Source organism: Leucoraja erinacea, chromosome 13, assembly GCF_028641065.1.
Source record: "Leucoraja erinacea ecotype New England chromosome 13, Leri_hhj_1, whole genome shotgun sequence".
Lineage (NCBI taxonomy): Eukaryota > Metazoa > Chordata > Chondrichthyes > Rajiformes > Rajidae > Leucoraja > Leucoraja erinaceus.
In genome coordinates, this window is record NC_073389.1 from 53733748 (window position 1) to 53758407 (window position 24660).

At 47.3% G+C, this 24660-nt stretch overlaps 1 protein-coding gene across 1 annotated transcript in view; it reads left to right on the forward strand.

Annotated features, from left to right (window-relative positions):
- LOC129703061 (ubiquitin carboxyl-terminal hydrolase 25-like) overlaps positions 1-24660 on the forward strand; it is a 148107-nt gene that overhangs the window by 36814 nt on the left and 86633 nt on the right. The window contains 3 exon segments of the mRNA XM_055645251.1: positions 12338-12479; positions 14199-14322; positions 17865-18027. Of these exon segments, the coding sequence (XP_055501226.1) occupies positions 12338-12479; positions 14199-14322; positions 17865-18027 (429 nt within the window).

The following is a 24660-nucleotide window of genomic DNA, read 5'->3' on the forward strand; positions in this document are numbered from 1 at the left end:
CCTGTGACAATCTTGTGCAGGTTTAGGCATGTTTGGCAGCACAACACATTGTAACTAGATCAACAGAGCAAAGGAAAGGGCACACCTAATGTTCATTAGAATGATTCCAAGAATGACATCACAAATTGTGAAGCAAAATAGGAGGGGAATTGGCAATTTGTCACAGAAACAGAAGGTTGTGGCGTATGCAGACACAAAATGCTGGAGCAACTCAGCGGGTCAGGCAGCATCTCTGGAGAAAAGGAATAGGCGACGTTTCGAGTCGAGACCCAGTTTTCAGTCCGACCCGAAACGTCACCTGTTCCTTTTCTCCAGAGATGCTGCCTGTCCCGCTGAGTTAGACAATAGACAATAGGTGCAGGATTAGGACCACTTCTCCTCCCTGACTGTTTACTGTATGTGAAAGATTGCGTACAGTTTTGGTCTCCAAATCTGAGGAAGGACATTATTGCCATAGAGGGAGTGCAGAGAAGGTTCACCAGACTGATTCCTGGGATGTCAGGACTGTCTTATGAAGAAAGACTGGATAGACTTGGTTTATACTCTCTAGAATTTAGGAGATTGAGAGGGGATCTTATAGAAACTTACAAAATTCTTAAGGGGTTGGACAGGCTAGATGCAGGAAGATTGCTCCCGATGTTGGGGAAGTCCAGGACAAGGGGTCACAGCTTAAGGATAAGGGGGAAATCCTTTAAAAACCGAGATGAGAAGTACTTTTTTCACACAGAGAGTGGTGAATCTCTGGAACTCTCTGCCACAGAGGGTAGTCGAGGCCAGTTCATTGGCTATATTTAAGAGGGAGTTAGATGTGGCCCTTGTGGCTAAGGGGATCAGAGGGTATGGAGAGAAGGCAGGTACAGGATACTGAGTTGGATGATCAGCCACGATCATATTGAATGGCGGTGCAGGCTCGAAGGGCCGAATGGCCTACTCCTGCACCGAATTTCTATGTTTCTATGTTTCTAAGATTAGATTTGTTTCCAAGTTATGAAGGAGGATGAGGGGTGATCTTATGGAGGTGTATAAAATCATGATGGGAATAGATCGGGTAGATGCGCAGAGTCTCTTGCCCAGAGACTTGTTTGTTTTGCAGTAAGTCTGGGCAGTCACGGTGGCGCAGCGGTATAGTTGCTGCCTTACAGCGAATGCTGCGCCGGAGACCCGGGTTCAATCCCGACTGAGGGTGCCGTCTGTATGGAGTTTTTACATTCTCCCCGTGACCTGCGTGGGTTTTCTCCGAGATTCTCGGTTTCCTCCCACACTCCAAAGATGTACAGGTTTATAGGTTAATTGGCTTGGTGTAAATGTAAAAATTGACCCTAGTGGGTATAGGATAGTGTTAATGTGCGGGGATCGCTGGTCGGCACGGACCCGGTGGGCCGAAGGGCCTGTTTCCGCGCTGTATCCCTAAACAAAAAAAATGAAACTAAAATATTGAGGTTTTTGCAATTACACTGTTGAAAAGGGGAGATGTGGGAGATATATGAAAGAGGAAATATATTGCAAGTAAAAGCCTTGGATGTTTTTTGTTCATCTTCAAGAATTAGCATCTCAAAACATCTGATATGTAAGTCATCTTCTCTGATAAAAAAAATTAAGCATTTCCATTTCTGGCTGGAGTCCAGATTGTGTTCTTAGCTGTCATGCGGCACGGTGGTGCAGCGTTAGAATTGCTGCCTTACAGCGCCAGGGACCCGGGTTCGATCCTGACTACGGGAGCTGTATGTGCCGAGTTTGTACGTTCTCCCTGTGACCGCGTGGGTTTTCTCCAGGTGCTCGAGTCTCCTCCCACACACCAAAGACGTGCAGGTTTGTAGGTTAATTGGCTTCATACGTTTATTAGTGATATGAGCAGAATTAGACCATTCAATCATGGCTGATCTATCTTTCCCTCTCAAACCCCATTCACACAGAGAGTGGTGAGTCTGTGGAATTTTCTGCCTCAGAGGCCGGTGGAGGCCAGTTCTCTGGATGCTTTCAAGAGAGAGTTAGATAGGGCTCTTAAAGATAGCGGGAGTCAGGGGATGTGGGGAGAAGGCAGGAACAGGGTACTGATTGTGGATGATCAGCCACATTGAATGGTGGAGCTTGCTTGAAGGGCCATATGGCCTACTCCTGCACCTATTGTCTATTGTCTATTGCCCTGCCTTCTCTCCATAACCCCTGACACCCGTGCTAATCAGAATCTGGCAATCTCCGCCTTAGAAATATCCATTGACGACAAAGAATTCCACAGAGTCAACACCATCTGACTAAAGAAATTCCTCCTCATCCCCTTTCTAAAGGTGCATCCTTTTATTCTGAGGCGGTCTCTGGTCCTGGACCCTCCCACGAGTGGAAACATCCTCTCCACATCCACTCTATCCATGCCTTCTGTAAAGCAAATTGCCCCTCGTGCTTAGGATAGAACTAGTGTGTGGGTGATCGCTGGTTGGTGCCGACACAGTGGGTTGAAGCACCTGTTTCCACTTCATCTGCCATGCATCTGCCCACTCACCCAACCTGTCCAAGTCACCCTGCATTCCCATAGCATCCTCCTCACAGTTCACACTGATCAGCCTTGATTGAATGTTTGAGAAGGAACTGCAGATGCTGGAAAATCGACGGTACACAAAAAAGCTGGAGAAACTCAGCGGGTGCAGCAGCATCTATGGAGCGACGTTTCGAGTCGAAACCCTTCTTCAGAAGGAAATAGGCAACGTTTCGAGCCGAAACCCGGAAGGGTTTCGGCCCGAAACGTTGCCTATTTCCTTCGCTCCGTAGATGCTGCTGCACCCGCTGAGTTTCTCCCAGCATTTTTGTGTAGCCTTGATTGAATGTCAGAGTAGACTTGATGGGCCGAATGGCCTAATTCTGCTCCTATCAGTTTTGATCGTGTGATCTGAGGAACTGTGATTCCAAAGTGGCTCCAGCTGAAATGAATGCCAGTGTTCTGGGGACTATGAAGCATTGTAACAGGAGTCTCTGCTGCCTGGCAGTCACAAGGCAGTGCATCAGGTTGTATGGAGAATATCATATTCAGCTCGAGATGGGTTACATGCCAGTAAAAGGTCACCACAATTTGGATGAGTGTGCAGTTGCTAAGACACCAACGATGTCTATAATGTTGTCACCAGGTTTATTTAGCTACTCGGTACTAAAGCCAGCTGGAACACAGCATTTAATCAAATCTACTCTGTGCCCTTGTAATCCATGTGTGATGCAGACATGAAAGCATGAAATGAAACATTTGGATAGGTTTAGAAGGATGAGCAGGGAAGGAACTGCAGATGCTGGTTTGGCCCCCTAATTTGAGGAAGGACATTCTTGCTATTGAGGGGAGTAGACAGAAATGCTGGAGAAACTCAGCGGGTGAGGCAGCATCTATGGAGCGAAGGAAATAGGCAACGTTTTGGGTCGAGACTCTTCTTCAGACTGATGTGGGGGGAAGAAGAAAGGAAGAGGCGGAGACAGAGCTGGGAAGGGAATGAGAAAGCAGGGACTACCTGAAATTGGAAGTCAGTGTTCATACCGCTGGGGTGTAAACTACCCAAGCGAAATATGAGGTGCTGCTCCTCCAATTTACGGTGGGACTCACTCTGGCCATGGACGAGGCCCAGGACAGAAAGGTCAGATTCGGAATGGGAGGGGGAGTTGAAGTGCTGAGCCACCGGGAGATCAGGTTGGTTGGTGCGAACCGAGCGGAGGTGTTGGGCGAAGCGATCGCCAAGCCTGCGCTTGGTCTCACCGATGTAGAGCAGCTGACACCTAGAGCAGCGGATGCAATAGATGAGGTGCAGGTGAACCTATGCCGCACCTGGAAAGACTGCTTGGGTCCTTGAATGGAGACAAGGGGGGAGATAATGTGACAAGTGTAGCATTCCCTGCGGTTGCAAGGGAAAGTGCCAGGAGAGGGGGTGGCTTTGGTGGGAAGGGACAATTTAATCAGGGAGTTAGGGAGGGAGCTCTTGAGGGAGTGCAGCGTAGGTTTACAAGGTTAATTCCCGGAATGGCGGGACTGTCATATGCTGAGAGAATGGAGCGGCTGGGCTTGTACACTCTGGAGTTTAGAAGGGTGAGAGAGGATCTTGTTGAAACATATAAGATTATTAAGGGTTTGGACACGCTAGAGGTAGGAAACATGTTCCCGATGTTGGGGGAGTCCAAAACCAGGGCCACAGTTTAAGAATAAGGGGTAACCCATTTAGAACTGAGACAAGGAAACACTTTTTCACACAGAGAGTTGTGAGTCTGTGGAATTCTCTGCCTCAGAGGACGATGGAGGCCTGTTCTCTGGATACTTTCAAGAGAGAGCTAGATAGGGCTCTTAAAGATAGCGGAGTCAGGGTATATGGGGAGAAGGCAGGAACGGGGTACTGATTGGGTATGATCAGCATTCACATTGAATGGCGGTGCTGGCTCGAAGGGCCGAATGGCCGACTCCTGCACCTATTGTCTATTGTACCAAAGATAGACACAGAATGCTGCAGTAAGTCAGCGGGTCAGGCAGCATCTCTGGAGAAAAGGAATAGGTGACGGTTCGTTTCGGAACCCTTCTTCAGACGGAAAGATAGAGAGGGCCAGATTAAAACAGTTCTCTGGTTAGAAGGACATGGGCCAAACGCAGGCAAGTGTGACTAGTGCAGATGGGGCCACGTTGGTCAAAGTGGGCAAGTTGGGCTGTTTCCGCGCTGTCTGAGTATGAGAATAATGAAATAAGTATGAATGACAGGCATGTGTAAGAAAGAACTGCGGATGCTGGTTTAAAAGTGAAGGTAGACACAAAATGCTGGAGTAGCTCAGCAGGTGAGGCAGCATCTCTGGAGAGAAAGAATGGGCAACATTTCGAGTAGAAAACCTTCTTCAGATTGATGAAGGGTCTCGACCCGAAACGTCGCCCAGTACCCTTTCTATCTACAGATGATGGCTACGTGCTGGGCGCTTCCAGTATTTGCTGCAGTTGACTGTGTACGTGCTGCTCCTCTGATGCTGTGCAATGTGATCTGGGTCAGACGAGTCTTTGATTTTGTTAGCTCCTCGGAAAGGCAGCCAACATAATCAAAGACTGACACAAAATGCTGGAGTGACTCAGTAGGTCAGACTTATCTGTCACGGTCATTCCTTCTCCTTGCTTCTGTTGGGCAGAAGGTACAGAAGCTTGAAAGCATTCACCCACATACTCAGGAACAGCTTCTTCCCCACTATTATTAGGCTTCATAATGGTCCTACCACAAGTCATTGAAGACGTGCACAAAATCATGAGAGGAATAGATCGGGCAGACGCAAAAGGTTTCTTGCCCTGAGTAAGGGAATTGAGAACCAGAGGACATCAACATAGGTCAAGACTGTAGGAATGAAATCTTGTTCAAACCATGTCTGTTTGAATGACGATAAAAGGCATACTATTCTATATGCTGAGAGAATGGAGCGGCTGGGCTTGTATACTCTGGAGTTTAGAAGAATAAGAGGGGATCTTATTGAAACCTATAAGATTATTAAGGGTTTGGACACGCAAGAGGCAGGAAACATGTTCCCGATGTTAGGGCAGTCCAGAACCAGGGACCACAGTTTAAGAGTGGTGACCCGGTGGCTCAGCATTTCAACTCCCCCTCCCACTCCGTCTCCGACCTCTCTGTCCTGGGTCTCCTCCATGGCCACAGCGAGCAGCACCGGAAATTGGAGGAACAGCACCTCATATTCCATTTGGGGAGTCTGCATCCTGGGGGCATGAACATCGAATTCTCCCAATTTTGTTAGTCCTTGCTGTCTCCTCCCCTTCCTCAGTCCCCCTGCTGTCTCCTCCCATCCCCCAGCCTTCAGGCTCCTCCTCCTTTTTCCTTTCTTGTCCCCACCCACCCCCACCCCCGATCAGTCTGAAGAAGGGTTTCGGCCCGAAACGTTGCCTATTTCCTTCGCTCCATAGATGCTGCTGCACCCGCTGAGTTTCTCCAGCTTTTTTTGTGTACCACAGTTTAAGAACAGTTTAGAGGTAAGCTATTTAGAACGGAGATGTGGAAACACTTTTTCACACAGAGATTTGTGAGTCTGTGAAATTCTCTGCCTCAGAGGGCGGTGGAGGCCGGTTCTCTGGATACTTTCAAGAGAGAGCTAGATAGGGCTCTCAAAGATAGTGGAGCCAGGGGATATGGGGAGAGGGCAGGAACGGGGTACTGATTGGGGATGATCAGCCATGATCACATTGAATGGCGGCGCTGGCTCGAAGGGCCGAATGGCCTCTACTCCTGCACCTATTGTCTATTGACATAGGTTTAAGGTGAGGGGGGAAAGGTTGAAACAGGAGGGGTAAAATGTTCTCGCAAAGGGTGGTGGGTGTATGGAACGAGCTGCCGGAGGAGGGAGTTGAGGCAGGTATTATCACAACGTTCAACAAACATTTGGACAGGTACATGGATGGATAGGACAGGTTTTGAGGGATGTGGGCCAAATGCCAGCTGGTGGGACTAGTGTGGATGGGACATGTTGGCCAAGTTGGGCTGAAGGGCCTGTTTCCACGCTGTACGACTATGTCTATGGAACTGAAGTGCTACAATACTGAGAACTGAGGGGCTCCTCGACCTAAGATGGGGGTTGCGGTCTGATAAATCCATCGTAAACCAAAAATATCGCAAGTCGAAAACGCATTTAAATACGTTACGTTTAAAAAGGAACTGCAGATGCTGGAAAAATCGAAGGTAGACAAAAATGCCGGATAAACTCAGCGAGTGAGGCAGCATCTATGGAGCAAAGGAAATAGATGACGTGTCGGGTCGAGACCCTTCTTCAGGCCCGAAATGTCACCTATTCCTACGCTCCATTCCATTTGGCCCTTTAAGCCAGCACCGCCATTCACTGTGATCATGGCTGATCATCCACAAACAGTACCTTGTTCCTGCCTTCTCCCCCTATCCCCTGGTCCGCTATCTTTAAGAGCTCTATCTAACTCTCTCTTGAAAGCGTCCAGTAGCCTTCTGAAGCAGAGAATTCCACAGATTCACAACCCTCTGTGTGAAAAAGTTTTTCCTCATCTCTGTTCTAAATGGCTTACCCCTTATTCTTAACTTGTGGCCCCTGGTTCTGGGCTTCCCCCAACATCGGGAACATGTTTCCTACCTCTAGTGTGTCCAAACCCCTATTAATCTTATATCTTTCAACAAGATCCTCTCTCACCCTTCTAAACTCCAGAGTGTACAAGCCCAGCCGCTCTGGGCTTGTACACTCGCACTCCCTCAATAGCATGAATGTCCTTCCTCAAATTAGGGGACCAAAACTGCACACAATACTCCAGCTGTGGTCTCACTAGGGCCCCTCTGTACAACTGTAGAAGGACCTCTTTGCTCCTATACTCAACTGCTCTTGTTATGAAGGCCAACATGCCATTCGCTTTCTTCAATGCCGGCTGCACCTGCATTCTTACTTTTTTTTCTTTGTTAAAGAGATTGTTTTTACTTTCAGTGACTGATGAACAAGAACACCCAGGCCCCCGGTGCTACCTGCTTCAAAGAGAATGAGATTTAGGGAGTAGTGTAGATGGGGCATGTTGGGCAGCCTGGGCAAGTTGGGCCGAAAGGCCTGTTTTCTCGCTCTAAGACTCTATGAGAACAATGAGATAAGTATTTAGGTCAGACAGTTGTATAGATGATCAGCATTTTCAGTGTTCTGCAGTTCCAGTATTTGCTGCAGTTGACTGTGTAAGTGCCATTCCTCTTACGCTACGCAATGTGATCTGGGTCAGACAAGTCTGATTATGTTGACTGCTATGAAAAGCAGTCAACATAATCAAAGCCTTGTCCCGCCCTGGTGAGAAACATTTAGACAGGTACATGGATAGGACAGGTTTGGAGGGGAATGGGCCAAACGCAGGCAGGTGGGACTAGTGTAGATGGGACATGGCAGTCGTTGTGGGCAAGTTGGGCCGATGGGCATGTTTTCACACTGTATCACTCTTTGACTCTATGAGACAATAGTGGTTACATTTAGGGTAGACACAAAATGCTGGAGTAACTCAGCGGCTCAAGCAGCATCTCTGGAGAGAAGGAATGGGTGACGTTTCGGGTCGAGACCCTTCATCAGACTCAACACTGGCCCCGCCTGCCTGCATTTGGCCAATATTGCTCTAAACCTATCCTATCCATGTACCTGTCCAAATGTTTTTTAAATAAAGTGAATGTATCTGCTCCAACTACCACCTCTGGAAGCACGCTCTATGCACCCACCACCCTTTGTGTGAAAAGGTTGCCCTTGAGGTTCCCGTTAAATCTTTCTTCCCTCTCCTAATGTCCTCTAGTTCTTGATTCCCTTCCCCTGTGAACTGGAAACCGGAGCACCCGGAGAAAACCCCCGTGGTCACACGGAGAGAGCGTGCAAACTCCACACACACAGACGGTAACAGGGGTCAGGATCGAACCTGGGTCTCTGGCACTGTGGGGCAGCAGCACTACCCGCTGCGCCACCTTTAATATTATTTATTCTTGCTCAATGTTATCAAACTTATATTGTCATTACGACTTGTATTAGCTGTTTCTGTGATGCACTGTGGATACGAATGCTCTTTAAAAGCACTAAGTGGCTGATAAATGCTTTGGAACATCCTGTAAAGATATGAACAATGCTAAACAAATGCAAAATCTTTGCTGCTGTTTTGCTTCACAGTTAATCTCTGCATTCCTCAGTGACCCTCGGACTATCCTTGATCAGCCACTGCTGGCTATACCTTGCACTTAAAGTTATTCCCTTATCATGTATAAGAAGGATCTGCAGATGCTGGTTTAAACCAAAGATCCTACAGCGAGCAAGATAGCCCACTCGACGAAAAAGACGTAGTACGGTCATGTGCTGATTCATGGGTAATTTTCGGCCCCATTTTCGTAACCAGCTTCCATCTCCGCACCAAAGATCCCGTAGCGGAGCAAAGATACTAGTGCAGAGACGGAAGCCGGTTACGGAAACATCCTTGTAAAAATCAAAGTTATTTGTTAAAAATCTTCTCCTCATTTTCAGAATTTGAATTTATTAACACAAACTGTTCCCCCGATATGTTGATTACACTGCGAGTCAGGTCGGGTCGGGTCGGGTCGGGTCAGGTCAGGTTACTGAAATGGATGAAAAAAAGGCCCACGTTCCGCTCCGTGGCGTACTACACGTCAGCCCATTGCATTTAGCAGTAGTGGTCTATCTTGCTCCACTGTAGGATCTTTGGTTTAAACAGAAGGTACACACAAAAAGCTGGAGTAACTCAGCGGGGCAGACACCACTCTGAAGAAGGATCTCGACCTGAAATGCCACCCATTCCTTCTCTCCAGAGATGCTGCCTGTCCCGCTGAGTTACTCCAGATTTTTGTATCTATCTTCCCTTATCTTGTTTCTGTACACAGTAAATGGCTCGATTGTAATCGTGTATTGTCTTTCCGCTGACTGGTTAGCACGCAACAAAAAGCAGGCAGTGAAGAAAGCGAATGGCATGTTGGCCTTCATAACAAGAGGAGTTGAGTATAGGAGCAAAGAGGTCCTTCTACAGTTGTACAGGGCCCTAGTGAGACCACATCTGGAGTATTGGGTGCAGTTTTGCTTTGGTCTCCAAATTTGAGGAAGTGCAGCGTAGGTTCACAAGGTTAATTTCCGGGATGGCGGGACTGACATATGCTGAGAGAATGGAGCAGCTGGGCTTGTACACTCTGGAATTTGGAAGGACGAGAGGGGATCTCATTGAAACATGTAATATTGTTAAGGGTTTGGACACGCTGGAGGCAGGAAACATGTTCCCGATGTTGGGGGAGTCCAGAACCAGGGGCCACAGTTTAAGAATAAGGGCTAAGCCATTTAGAACGGAGATGAGGAAACACTTTTTCACACAGTTGTGAGACAGTAGAATTCTCTGCCTCAGTGGGCGGTGGAGGCCGTTTCTCTGGATACTTTCAAGAGAGAGCTAGATAGGGCTCTTAAAGATAGCGGAGTCGGGATATGGGGAGAAGGCAGGAACGGGGTACTGATTGGGGATGATCAGCCATGATCACATTGAATGGCGGTGCTGGCTCGAAGGGCCGAATGGCCTACTCCTGCACCTGTTGTCTATTGTCTATTTCGCTGTACCTCGGTACATATGACAATAAACTAACTGAACTGAATAAATTATCCTGCTTGGAGGGTGTGGCCAAGCATCAGGGTCGAGATTTCCCTTTCTAAATTCCCCTGATTTGCACTTGCTCCCTTTCTCTAAGCCTGCTTAAAAACAATCTCTTTAACAAATGAAAATGGCACAGATATGATCAATAAAGTAAAAATAATGCTGTGCCAAACATAGCGGAATCAATAAAGGGTATAAAGTGCATCGCAGCGGCAGTATCTCAGAAGAAAATGGATCGGTGACGTTTTGAGTCGAGATCCTCTTCAGACTGTTCTCCAGAGATGTTGCCTGACCCGCTGAGTTACTCCAGCACTTTGTGTCCTTTTATGTATTGATGATCATCGGCAGTTCTTCGTTTCTAGCGGAATCAATACTTGGCCCACGGCGCTAGATAAATGCAACCACTGAAGAAGGGTGGAGAAGGGTGACCCGAAACGTCACCCATTCATTCTCTCCAGAAATGCTGCCTGTCCCGCTGAGTTACTCCAGCATTTTGTGTCTTATCTTCAGTGTAAATGAATGAATGAAACCAGAATTATGTGTCTATCTAGATGTGGCATGTTGGTCAGCGACGGCAGATGGGGGCGGTGTTGGCGCAGCAAGATGGCTGCCCTGCCAGCAGCGTGTTAGTCATTTTCTACTTTTTGTTTTTTTTTTAATGTGTCCAAATGTGTGTTTTTAATGTTTCTCAGTGTGTCTTGTGTGGGGGGTGTGTGTGGGGGGTGAGTGTGGGGTGGTGTGTGGGGGGTGTGTGTGGGGTGGTGTGTGTGTGTGTGGGGGGGTGGTGTGTGGGGGGGGTGTGTGTGGGGGGTGGTGTGTGTGGGGTGGTGGTGGGGGGGGTGGGTGTGGGGGGGGTGGTGTGTGGGGGTGGTGTGTGTGGGGGGTGGTGTGGGGGGGGTGGTGTGTGTGGGGGGTGTGTGTGGGGGGGGTGGGTGTGGTGGGGGTGTGTGGGGTGGGGGGTGGGTGGGGGGTGGTGTGTAGGGGGGTGGTGTGTGGGGGGTGGGGGGTGGTGTGGGGGGGGGGGGGTGGGGGGGGGGGGGGTGGGGGGAGGGTGGGGGGGTGGGGGGGGGGGTGGGGGTCGGGGTGGGTGGGGGGGGGGGTGGGTGTGGGGGGGGGTGTGGGGGGGGTGGTGTGGGGGGGGTGGGGGGTGGTGTGTGTGGGGGGTGGGGGGGGTGTGTGGTGTGTGTGGGTGGTGGGGGGGGGTGGTGTGGGGGGGGGGGTGGGGGGGGGGGGGTGTGGGGCGGGGGGGTGGTGTGGGGGGGTGTGGGGGGTGTGTGGGGGGGGTGTGTGTGGGGGTGGTGTGTGTGGGGGTGTGGTGGGGGGGGGGGTTGGGTGGGGGGGGTAAGGGGGAAACCGCTTTTGGTCGCCTCCTCCACGGAGAGGCAACTTTTCCCATGTCGCCTCCCTCGCGGCCAAACACAAGGATCGGTACGGCCTTTCCCGGAGACGGGCCTGGAGCTTCCGCAACGGGCGCAGCGTGGTCTTTTTCATCGCGGAACGAGCGAGCCCTCGCTGGGGGTCCCCAGAAGGGAGTGCTCCGATCGTTGGCCCGCGGCAGCCTGAAGCCTGAAGTTGTGCGGAGCTTCCAGCGGGCGCGGCGTCCGGAGCCTGGAATCCATCGTTGGGGACTCCGGAGGAGAAGAGCTCCGACCGCCGGCCCGCAGTCTACATCAGCTTAAAGCCGCGGTCTACGGTGCTTCTAACCGCGGGCGCGGCGTGGACTTACCATCGGGGCCGTGGATCCCTGGAGAAGAGGTCCGACCGCCGTCCTGCGGCCTACACCACCATCTTGAAGCCGCCGCGGTCTCCGGTAGGGAAGCACCGATTCGGGACTTACCTTGCCAGCACATCTGCAGCGGCGACTGCGGAGGTTTGTGGTCCCGACCACGGGGGAAAATGTGATGAATACTGTGGTGGATGTATGTGTTAAATTTTTATTGTGTACTGTGTGTTCTTTATCATTGTACCTGCTGGCAAATTCATTTCACTGCACTTTATCGTGTATGTGACAAGTAACTCTGACTATTGACTATTGAGATTGGGCCTGTTTCCACACTGTAATCAAAATAATGATTCAACATAAAATTTGTTTGATAAACCCCCCCCCAGAGATGCTGCCTGACCCGCTGAGTTACTCTCGAGCTCCCGGCACCCGCAGTACCTCGTGCCTCCATTGTCCTCTTGCCCTCTTGTTCGATATCCAAAGGCGGGCATGCTCACCTCTCGTGTCTCTTGCAGGCAAGCAACGGGGATCTTGCTGAAGCTGTGACGTTTCTGACTGAGAAGAATGCCAAAGCACCACAGCAGGAGGAGGCATACTACCACACAGGACAAACTGGCAACGATCGGTACATCAGCGTGGGAAGCCAGGCCGACACAAGTAAGTGACGCTGGATGCCGAGAGCAAGCCTACAGCAACTGAATGAATTAAAGAACGTTTTGAAGTGTTTCCAGGCATGCTGCTATATATTAAACTTTAAGAAAGAACTGCAGATGCTGGTAAGATCGAAGGTAGACTCAAAATGCTGGAGTAACTCAGCGGGTGAGGCAGCATCTATGGAGAGAAGGAATTGCCGATGTTTCGGGTCGAGACCCTTGATGATCAGATTTTACAGTTCTTATAGAAACGTTTAAAATTCTTAAGGGATTGGACAGGCTAGATGCAGGAAAAATGTTCTGATTGGGGATGATCAGCCATGATCACATTGAATGGCGGTGCTGGCTCGTGGGGCCGAATGGCCTACTCCTGCACCTGTTGTCTGTTGTCTATTGTTCCCCATGTTGGGGGAGTCCAGAACCAGGGGTCACAGTTTAAGACCAAGGGGTAGGTATGTAGGACTGAGATGAGGAAAACCATTTTAATCCAGAGAGCTGTGAATCTGTGGAATTCTCTGCCACAGAAGGCAGTGGGGGCCAATTCACTGGATGTTTTCAAGAGAGAGTTAGGTTTAGCTCTTAGGGCTAACGGAATCAAGGGATATGGGGAAAAAGCAGGAACGGGGTACTGATTTTTGATGATCAGCCATGATCATATGGAATGGTGGTGCTGGCTCGAAGGGCCGAATGGCCTACGCCATCACCTGTTTTTTATGTTTCCTCTAGTGGGAGAGTCCAGGACTAGAGGTTATAGCCTCAGAATTAAAGGATGTTCTTTTCGGTAGGAGATGAGGAATTTCATTAGTCAGGGTGGTGAATCTGTGGAATTCTGCCACAGACGGCTGTGGAGCCCAAGTCGTAAGGCAGAGATAGATAGATTCTAGCTCTTAATGCCAATGGAATCAAGGGATAGAAGGGAAAAAGCAGGAACGAGTTACTGATTTTGGATGATTAACCGTGATAATATTGGCTCAAAGGGCTGAATGGCCTGCTCCTGCACCTATTCTCTATGTTTCTAGTTCATAAGTGATAGGAATAGAATTAGGCCATTCGGCCCATCAATTCTACTCCGCCATTTAACCGTGGCTGATCTATCTCTCTCTCCCGACCCCATTCTCCTGCCTTCTCCCCATAACCTCTGACACCTGTACTAATCAAGAAATATATAGTATGCAAAACACTGTATGTAACCATATAACCATATAACAATTACAGCACGGAAACAGGCCATCTCGGCCCTACAAGTCCGTGCCGAACAATTTTTTTCCCTTAGTCCCACCTGCCTGCACTCATACCATAACCCTCCATTCTCTTCTCATCCATATGCCTATCCAATTTATTTTTAAATGATACCAACGAACCTGCCGCCACCACTTCCACTGGAAGCTCATTCCACACCGCTACCACTCTCTGAGTAAAGAAGTTCCCCCTCATGTTACCCCTAAACTTCTGTCCCTTAATTATGCACTGTGTTATGTAATTATGTAAATATGTACTGTATCACTGTATGTGCACTGAAATATTCTGTTTAAATAATGCATATCCTCCAGAGACACCACATGCCACGATAAAAAATGTTCTTTTATTCAACCCAAAAATAATGTTATTGTGTAGGAAGGAACTGTAGATGCTGCTTGACACAAAATGGCGGAGTGACTCAGCGGGACAGGCAGCATCTCGATAATGTTATTGTCATTGGGTGACTTTGTTTGTGATGCCACAGATGTCATCGATCTCACCGGAGATGATAAAGATGACCTTCAGCGAGCGATCGCTCTGAGTTTGGAGGAATCCAATCGCGCCTTCAGGGAGACTGGGATAACAGATGAAGAGCAAGCCATCAGCCGGTGAGTCGTCGGACTTTTGACTCTTGAGAACGGGATAAAACAGGCAGCTGTTGTGGAATTTGACGGGCAGATGCAGCAATGATGCTTCAAGAGTCGCGAGTGTTTCATTGTCATTGGTCTCAAACAGAACAATGACATTTCTTGCCTTCAGCAGCGCAATCAAATTATTATATCACCGAGTAAACAATATAATAAACGAGAAAAAGTTCAGCATATAGAAGAAAGATCGACACAAAAAAGGATAAAACTATCATGGCTGATCATGCCTTCTCCCCTGACTCCGCTATCTTTAAGAGCCCTATCTTGCTCTCTTGAAAGTATCCAGAGAACCGGCCTCCACCGCCCTCTGAGGCAGAGAATTCCACAGACTCGCAACTCTCTGCGTGAAAAAGTGTTTCCTCATCTCCGTTCTAAATGGCTTTGAACGGAGATGGGTAATTGGGCAGGTGGGACTGGTGTAGCTGGGACATGTTGGCCGGTGTGGGCAAGTTGGGCCGAATGGCCTGATTCCACACTGTATCACTCTATGACTCTATGAAAGAACGATCTGTTGTGATCTATAGTGCTCCTTGTAATCCATACCTGTGACCTTTTAAAAGCAGCTGAGATGCCTTCAAGGAGCCCTTCATTCACACATTTTGAATCTTTTCTGCATCATTCTGGTATAAATAAAACACATAACAAGCCTGTGCATGTAATAACTATTTATATTGCCCTGACAGGGCTCATGTTCCTGAGGAGGATATGAATGATGAGGTTAGCTTCAGAAGGGCATTACTCACTTCCCTAGCTCATACTCTGTTTCTGTTTATAGTTCAGTTTTGTTTTCCTTGTTCTGGCTCTTCTTTCAGTTTCATTTTTCAAACATAACTCACACGTCACTGATGAAATGTTACAGGGATGAAAATATTTTGTTCATCAATGAGGTGAGGTTTTTTTTTTTCCCTTCCCCCACCCCAAAGGCCAAACATTGTTCTGTTCCTGCTCCTCAAGGGATATAGTTCCTACCTCTTTATCAGAGGTGATTGGAGATGGAGGTTCAAGCCACCCAATACATCCCGATATAGAAACAAGGAACCGCAGGTGCTGGTTAATACACAAAAGGACACAGTGCTGGAGTAACTGAGTGAATCAGGCAGCACCTCTGGAGAACATGGGTAGGTGACGTTTCAGATTTCAACGTATAACAACGCCTCTTCATGTTCTATAGACATGCTACCTGACCCTAGGGTTGCCAACTGTCCCGTATTAGCCGGGACATCCCGTATATTCAACACACACTAGGGACAATTTTACATTTACCAAGCCAATTAACCTACAAACCTGTACGTCTTTTGGAGTGCGGGAGGAAACCGAAGATCTCGGAGAAAACCCACGCAGGAGAACGTGCAAACTCCGTACAGACAGCGCCCGAGGTCAGGATCGAACCCGGGCCCCCGGCGCTGTAAGGCAGCAACTCTACCGCTGCGCCACCGTGACCGCCCTGTTCATCGTGATCTGCTCACGCTAGTTCTATGTTATCCCACTTTCTCATTCACTCCCTACACAATAGGGGCAATTTTACAGAGGCCAATTAACCAATAAACTGGCATATCTTTGTGATGTGAGCGGGAACCGGAGCTCCCGGAAGAAATCCAGGCATTCAAGAGGAGAACATGCAGGCTCCACACATAGATAGCGCCCGAGGTCAGGACGGGACCCAGTCCTGTCATCTTGGGGAGCTCTCCAATTTAGGAAGCTTTAGAATGACAGAAACTCTTGAGAGCCATGGATGACATCCATCTACTAGGCAAAGAAATGGGCAGAGTAAAGCCATTTATTTTGCACTATGCCCATCGAGGTTAGCGGCAGAGGTTTTGCAGGGCAATCGCTCCACAAAGCAGTGAGTGTTGCAGCAGATTTTTATATCGTTCAAGAGATTAGTCCCTCTAGCTGCTAGATGGATTAATGGTTAAGGGGGACGTCTTTGTACGCATGCAAGCTCTCAGCCGGGAACCTTCAGAGCCTCTTCACAGATAAATCTTCAAAACACAGTCCTTTGATTAATAAATTCTTTATTGTTGGTGAAAAATAATAAGGTACCTCCAAACTTCTTCCGATCCGTACAGTACGATCTTCATCGAACTACAGCTTATTGCATGAAACGTTAGAAAACTCCTCGTGTTTCCTTTACACTTCACATGATCGAAGGATATGCCTTCCTCATGCTGGTCTGAAATTAAACTGAAAACTAACCTTCTGCGCAAGAAACTTAGCTCGAAACACACCCTAAAATACATCGTAAATCCCACCCACAATCTAGCGCTCTCCTCACATACTCCAAAGACGTACAGGTTTGTAGGTTAAAAATTGTAAACAGTCCCTCGTGTGTAGGATAGTATTAGTGTTCAGGGTGATCGCTGGGCGGCATTGACCCAGAGAGCCGATGGGTCTGTTTCCACACTGTATCCCTGGTCATTCTATCAGGCAGCATCCCTGGAGAACATGGTTGGGTGATGTTTCGGGTTGAGACCCTTCTTCATACTCAGTGTCTGAAGAAGGTTCTAAAGAGATTTCTCAACCCGAAACGTCACTTATCCATGTTCTCCAGAGATGTTGCCTAACCCACTGGGATACTCCAGCACTTTGTGTCCTTTTTTGTATTAACCAGCATCTGCAGTTCTTTGTCTCTACATGTTAATCCAACTGTTTGATTTTGAATTACTATTGTACTTGTGACACACTTAAAGCCCTGTCCCACTGTACGACTTCATTCAAAAGTTCTCCCCGAGTTTGCCCTGATTCGAACTCGGAGATTTACGTTAATGGCCGCTCGTAAGTACTCGGGGCTCTCGTGGACATTTTTCAACATGTTGAAAAATCTTCACGAGCTTACCTGCCGTTAGCGAGTCGTCCCCGAGCTCCGACGTACCCGCTACGTTCATTCTCCGTGCTTACCACGAGTTTGATTTTTTTTTTAAACTCGGGAGAGCTCTTGAATAAACTCGCATCATGGGACAGGGCCATTAGAAACATAAAAATTAGGTGCAGGAGTAGGCCATTCGGCCCTTCGAGCCTGCACCGCCATTCAATATGATCATGGCTGATCATCCATTAGATAGAGCTCTTAAAGATAGCGGGGTCAGGGGATATGGGGAGAAGGCAAGAATGGGGTACTGATTGTGGATGATCAGCCATGATCACATTGAATGGCGGTGCTGGCTCGAAGGGCCAAATGGCCTACTGTACCTATTGTCTATTCAGACTAGGAGTCAGGGGGTGGAGGAGATACAGAGATATGGAGGTGTAAGGTGTGAGAAGGAGACATCAAAGGGGGTGGAGATCAAGGAAAATGTAGAGCAGATCATTGTTAGCTAGGAGAAGTTAACAACAAAGCAAACAGAGGTAAAATGTAACCAGGGGCAGTCAGACTGAAGAATAGGCGTTTATTTTGCTCCCAGTTCTAGTTGGACAAGCACTAGGTTGATTAAGATTGGTTTATTTCCTTATTGTCCAGACACTTGTGGTTTATAATACACCCATTTGTTTTTATTGTCACTAAGAGTGCTTGAGGCCAGCATTGCGGAGAACAAGGCCAGCTTGAAGCGGACGCAAGGAGAGGTGTGGAGTGACTCGTTGAACCCATACGATCGGAAGAGACAGGAAAACTGCCCGGTGGGACTGAAGAATGTGGGAAACACGTGCTGGTTCAGCGCGGTCATTCAGGTGAGAGCTTGCCGCATTCCGTGGTGTCTCCCTCACCCAACGCAGGTCTTCAGTTCAGTTTAGTTTATTGTCACGTACCGAGGTACAGTGAAAAGCTTCTGTTGCGTGCTATCCAGTCAGCGGAAAGACAATGCATGTTTACAATCGATCCATTTACAGTGTACAGATACATGACAAGGGAATAACATTTAGTGCAGGGTGAAGCCAGCAAAGTCTGATCAAAGATAGTCCGAGGGGTCACCAATAAGGTGGTAGGATGTCCACGATTATATCTATCTGTGGTAGGATGATTCAGTTGCCTGATAACGATGGAGAGGAAACCAAAGATACTAGAGCAAGAGGAAACTGTGTCTGAATCTGGAGGTGTGCGTTTTCACACTTCTGTACCTTTTGCCTGATTGTAAAGAGGAGAAGAGGGATTGGCCAGGGTGCGACTGGTCCTTGATGATGCTGCTGGCCTTGCCGAGGCAGCGTAAGATGCAGATGGAGTCAATAGAAGGGAGTTTGGTTTATGCATTTCTTTTAACATTTCAAAAATGAACTTTACCCATAATAAAAAATACATACAATATATTCAAAATACATTCTGAGTGTCTGCACATTCAATATAGTCTTCAGTCAGAGGGTGGTGAATCTGTGGGATTCATTGCCACCGAAGGTTGTGGAGGCCAAGTGAAATGGATAATTTTAAAGCAGAGATAGATAGATGTCCAATTCCACATTCATTTCCTTGAACATCATCTGCTTTGATCCGAAGGTCTCGACCCGAAACGTTGCCTATTCCTTCGCTCCATAGATGCTGCCTCACCCGCCGAGTTTCTCCAGCATTTTTGTCTACCTTCGATTTTTCCAGCATCTGCACTTCTTTCTTAAAACATCTGCATTGACCTGTTCTTTTCACACCATACATGCTCTTTGTAGCCTTCCATGTCTTTAGTCTCCCTCTCCCCTGACTCTCAGTCTGAAGAAGGGTCTCGACCTGAATCGTCACCCATACCTCCTCTCCAGAGATGCTGCCTATCCCGCTGAGTTACTCCAGTATTTTGGTTCTGTTCCCCCCCTCCCTCGCCTCTCACCCTGTGTCCTGGCACCGCCCCAGTGCTGTGGTGATTGGAAGGGAACAGCAGTTTCGAATCGGGCAGCTTTGGAAGTGACACCGAGCTGAAGGATCAGGTCGCTGCTCCCAGCTGAATGACCCACTTGTTGATGTAAACTAATCGTGGACATTTTCTAAGAGGTTGCCATTCCAGTATACTTGTTGTGTGTTAATCACTGCTGTCATTCGTAAGGGGTTGGACAGGCTAGATGCAGGGAGATTATTCCCGATGTCGGGGAAGTCCAGGACTAGGGGTCACAGTTTAAGGATAAGAGGGAAGTCTTTTAGGACCGAGATGAGAAAATCATTTTTTACACAGAGAGTGCTGAATCTGTGGAATTCTCTGCCTCAGAGGGCGGTGGGTAGTTGAGGCCAGTTCATTGGCTATATTTAAGAGGGAGTTAGATGTGGCCCTTGTGGCTAAAGGGATTAGGGGGTATGGAGAGAAGGCAGGGATGGGATACTGAGTTGGATGATCAGCCATGATCATATCGAATGGCGGTGCAGGCTCGAAGGGCCGAATGGCCTACTCCTGCACCTATTTTCTATGTTTCTATGTCACCCCCCCTCTCCCCGCCGCTCCATACATCCTATCTTTTCAGATTCAGAGACAGTTTCTTCCTCGTTGTTATCAGGCAACCGGACCACCCTACCACAACTAGTGTTTAAGAAGGAACTGCAGATGCTGGAAAATCGAAGGTAGACAAAAGTGCTGGAGAAACTCATCGGGTACGGCAGCATCTATGGAGAGAAGGAAATAGGCAACGTTTCGGGCCAAAACCCTTCTGACTGAAGTAGGGTCTATTCCTTTTCTCCAGAGATGCTGTCTGACCAGCTGAGTTACTCCAGCTTTTTGTGTCTTATCTTCACCTCCCCAATGGTGGATATAAAAATCCTACTGTTTTACAACTTTTCCCAGCTTTTCGTTTACTTTACCTCAGAGATACAGTGCAGAAACAGGATCTTCTCTGGATATTTTCAAGCGAGAGCTAGATAGGGCTCTTAAAGATAGCGGATTCAGGGGATATGGGGAGAAGGCAGAAAGGCAGAAACGGGGTACTGATTGGGGATGATCAGCCAAGATCACATTGAATGGCGGTGCTGGCTTGAAGGGCCGAATGGCCTACTCCTCCACCTATTGTCTGATGTCTTCGCCTCCCCCCCCCCCCCCCCCCCCCCCACCAGCACTATCCAGCCTCTACACAGTAGGGGCAATTTTACCGATACCAATTAACCTAAAACCTACTGAAAGATTTGATGGGCCCTAATAGTGGATTCTGTCGATGGCGTGCACAGCCTAAAGTAACTTGTTCTATTTGATCTTCCGTTTGTGCACGTCGAGTTGATTGCATTAGTCGAAACAGGGCGGACCATGTGAAGGTTGCAATCTTCCACCCCATTCTGCTCCTATAACCTATGAACTCACGAAGTAAATTAACCTACAAACCTGCACGTCTTTGGAGTGTGGTAGGAAATTGGAGCACCCGGGGAAAACCCACACGGGTCACGGGGGGGAAAACGTACAAACTCCGTACAGACAGCACCCGTGGTCGGGATCGAACCCGGGTCTCTGGCGCTGTAAGGCAGCAACTCTACCGCTGCGCCATGTTGCCAGTCGTGACCGTCAGCTACCCAGCTGTTCAGCCTCCCCCCTCCTGATCAGTTGTATTTTCTCATCATCTGCACATTAAGGAACTCCAGTAGACCCCGGATGACCCAAACCACAGTATGCTCATGTGGCGGCACACCGTAGATATGCCTATAGTTCGAGTTGCCTATGTGATTACGGGGAGCTCATAAGAGATAGGAGCAGAATCAGGCCATTTGGCCCATCGAGTCTACTCCGGCATTCAATCATGGCTGGTCCATCTCTTCCTCCCAACCCCACGCTCCTTCCTGCCTTCTCCCCGTAACCCCTGCCAGGGAGTGGCGATGCGGACGGAGGGAGTTGTATGTGGAGGGCTGGTTGCAGTGAGAGTCGGTGCAGTGGAGGGAAACTGCCAGCTTGATCTGTGCGGTGGGTGAGAATCATAAGCTTGAAGCTTGAAATATTGGCTGCACTTTTATATAACATGTTGATCAAAACGCCGGTGCTATGCATCAGCTGCCACTTAGCGAGGGTGTAAACAAGTGATCGTGACTCTGTACCCGGGCATAGATCCGATTACAAATTTATAAAAAGCTATTTCGGGTTAGTAGTGTGGACGGCCGTTCGCTGACCTTCTGTTTATGTGGAACCAAAAGCATAGAAGTGCCCAACAAATAACTTGACAGGTATAAAATTCATGTAGTTCATATATCATAGGGGGGCGGCACTGTGGTGCAGCGGTAGAGTTGCTGCCTCACAGCGCCAGAGACCCGGGTTCAATCCTGCTTACGGGTGCTTATCTGTAGGAAGTTTGTACCTTCTCCCTGTGTCCACGTGGGTTTCTTCCAGGTGCTCCGGTTTCCACCCACAGCCCAAAGACGCGCAGGTTTGTAGGCTAATTGGCTTAGTAAAATTATAAATTGTCCCTAATGTGTGTGGGGGCCGCTGGTCGGTGCGGACTCGATGGGCCAAAGGGCCTGTTTCCGCGCCCTATCTCTAAAACTGAACTGTCATAGGAGCAGAATTAGGCCCTTGGGCCCATTGAGTCTACTCCACCATTTAATTGAGTATAGGAGCAGGGAGGTTCTACTGCAGTTGTACAGGGTCTTGGTGAGAACACACCTGGAGTATTGCGTACAGTTTTGGTCTCCAAATCTGAGGAAGGACATTATTGCCATAGAGGGAGTGCAGAGAAGGTTCACCAGACTGATTCCTGGGATGTCAGGACTGTCTTATGAAGAAAACTGTATAGACTTGGTTTATACTCTCTAGAATTTAGGAGATTGAGAGGGGAATTCAGATTCAGATTCAGATTCAATTTCAATTGTCATTGTCAGTGTACAGTACAGAGACAACGAAATGCATTAAAATGCATCTTATAGAAACTTACAAAATTCTTAAGGGTTTGGACAGGCTAGATGCAGGAAGATTGTTCCCGATGTTGGGGAAGTCCAGGACAAGGGGTCACAGCTTAAGGATAAGGGGGAAATAGCACACCTTAATAAACGAAAAGAGCTGGGGGGGTCTAGCGCTCCCTAATTTTATGTATTATAACTGGGCAGTAAATATTAAAAATATGATTCACCTGCTGGACAATTCTGCACAGCAGGCGGACTGGATGGTAATGGAAAAAGGGGACTGCTCCCCGAGTAATATAGGAGCGACCATCCTCTCACCAACAAATTTGAATAATAAAAATTATAATAAAAATCCAATTATACATAACACAATAAGAACATGGAAACAAATAAAACAGACTTTAAAATTAAGAAACCTATCTCTTTTAATACCAATAGTCAATAATCCATCGTTTAAACCATCAATCATAGACAAATCATTTATACAATGGGAAAGAATGGGAATTAAAACGCTCGAAGATCTGTATGAATTGGGGAATTTACTATCATTTCAACAACTACAACTGAAATATAATTTGAAAAATAACCAATATTTTAAATATCTTCAAATTTGTGATTATCTGAAAAAACACACAAAAGACTATCATAATATGTCTTCCGACTTATTGGATGAAGCAATGAAGACCAAGGCGGAATCAGCTAATTTAATATCGTACCTATATAATATCATTTTAAACATAGAAATACCCACAACAGATGGAATTAGAAAAGATTGGGAACAAGAATTAGCTATAAAAATCTCAAAAGAGACCTGGGATAATCATTTACTACAGGTGCATAAATGTTCGATCAACGTACGACATACGCTCATCCAATTTAAAACATTACATAGATTATATTATTCAAAAACTAAATTAAATAAAATCTTCCCTAATGTTTCACCAATCTGTGATAAATGCCTATGTCAAGAAGCTACCATAGCGCACTCTTTTGTTTTTTGTACAAAAATCCAAAAATTCTGGTATGAAATATTTGATATTTTTTCAAAATTGATCAAAATAAAACTGGTACCAAAACCAGAATGGATTATCTTCGGAATATCGGAAGGTAATCCTGAATTAAACGTGTTTCAGAAGAAGTTATTTAATTACGGGCTAATAATGGGAAAAAAGCTTATACTTAAATTCTGGAAAAATGCGCCGACACCAACAATAAAAATGTGGATATCAAATATGTTTGAAACATTACATCTGGAAGAGATGAGATTCCCAGGTAAAGCAGACCAATTCCAAAAGACGTGGTCTATGTTTCTGGACCTATTACAAGTATGAGGTGCAATAGTAATCTAAAAAAAAAACAAATATATAAATAAGCGGAATCAGGACCTGGTAACGGGAGGTAAAATAACAAAAACAGACTTGGTTGGTAGTCCCCTTTCTGCGGAGTTTAATGTTATAATAGAGCGATTGTTTCTACTTTCTCTTTCTCTCTTTTCTAGGGTCTATTTTCTCACTTTACTTCCTTCTCTAACTTCTTTCCTAAGGGGCTTTCTTTTCCTTACACTCTTGCACTGCACGACTCTCTTGCACTTTCTTTACTTTCCTTACTTCTACCTTTTTCTTAAAGCTCAAAAAAAAAAAAATGAAGCGGTACAAAAAATGTATCAAGATATATGTGTTGTGTAGAATTGTAATTTACCGTACTTCTAATAAAAATAAAATTAAAAAAAAAAAAAAAAATCTTCTACTTAGTTTGTTCACCCGTGGTCGGGGTCGAACCCTCTGCATTTGCCGCTGCCGATGGTCCGATGTTCAAGCCCTCTCGTACCGAGATGTGGCTAAAATCCAGAGATTTGTGCATAGGAGTTAAGACTGATGGACATCTCTTGAGCTTTACAATAGAATCATAGAATTTATGCTCAGTTAACCCAACAAATTTGGTCCAACCAAATGGACTTTGGTTCACTCCATCTCCCGTGTCTATAACCCTACAGATTAGGGCTCGTCATGTGGGTGGCATGGTGGCATAGCTGCCTTGCAGCGCCAGAGAACCAGGTTCGATCCTGGCTACGTGTGCTTGCCCGTACCAAATTTGTCCATTCTCACTATTTCCTGCGTGGGTTTTTAAGGGCTTTAAGAGCCCTATCTAGCTCTCTCTTGAAAGTATCTAGAGAACCGGCCTCCACCGCCCTCAGAGGCAGAGAATTCCACAGACTCACCACTCTCTGTGTGAAAAAGTGTTTCCTCATCTCCGTTCTAAATGGCTTACTCCTTATTCTTAAACTGTGTGGCCCCTGGTTCTGGACTCCCCCAACATCGGGAACATGTTTCCTGCCTCTAGCGTGTCCAAGCACTTAATAATCTTATATGTTTCGATAAAACCCTAGGTCACAGGGGAAAGTGTTCAAACTGGCGTACAGACAGCACCCGTAGTTGGGATCGAACCTGGGTCTCTGGCCCTGTGAGGCAACAACTCTACCACTGCGCCACCGTGCTGCCCCTTCACTCCTTTCCTTTTTTTTTCCTCTCTCTTTCATTTCATCATTTGGAAAGATTTTGACTTTGCCTCCTACACACAGGAGTTTGGCTTCC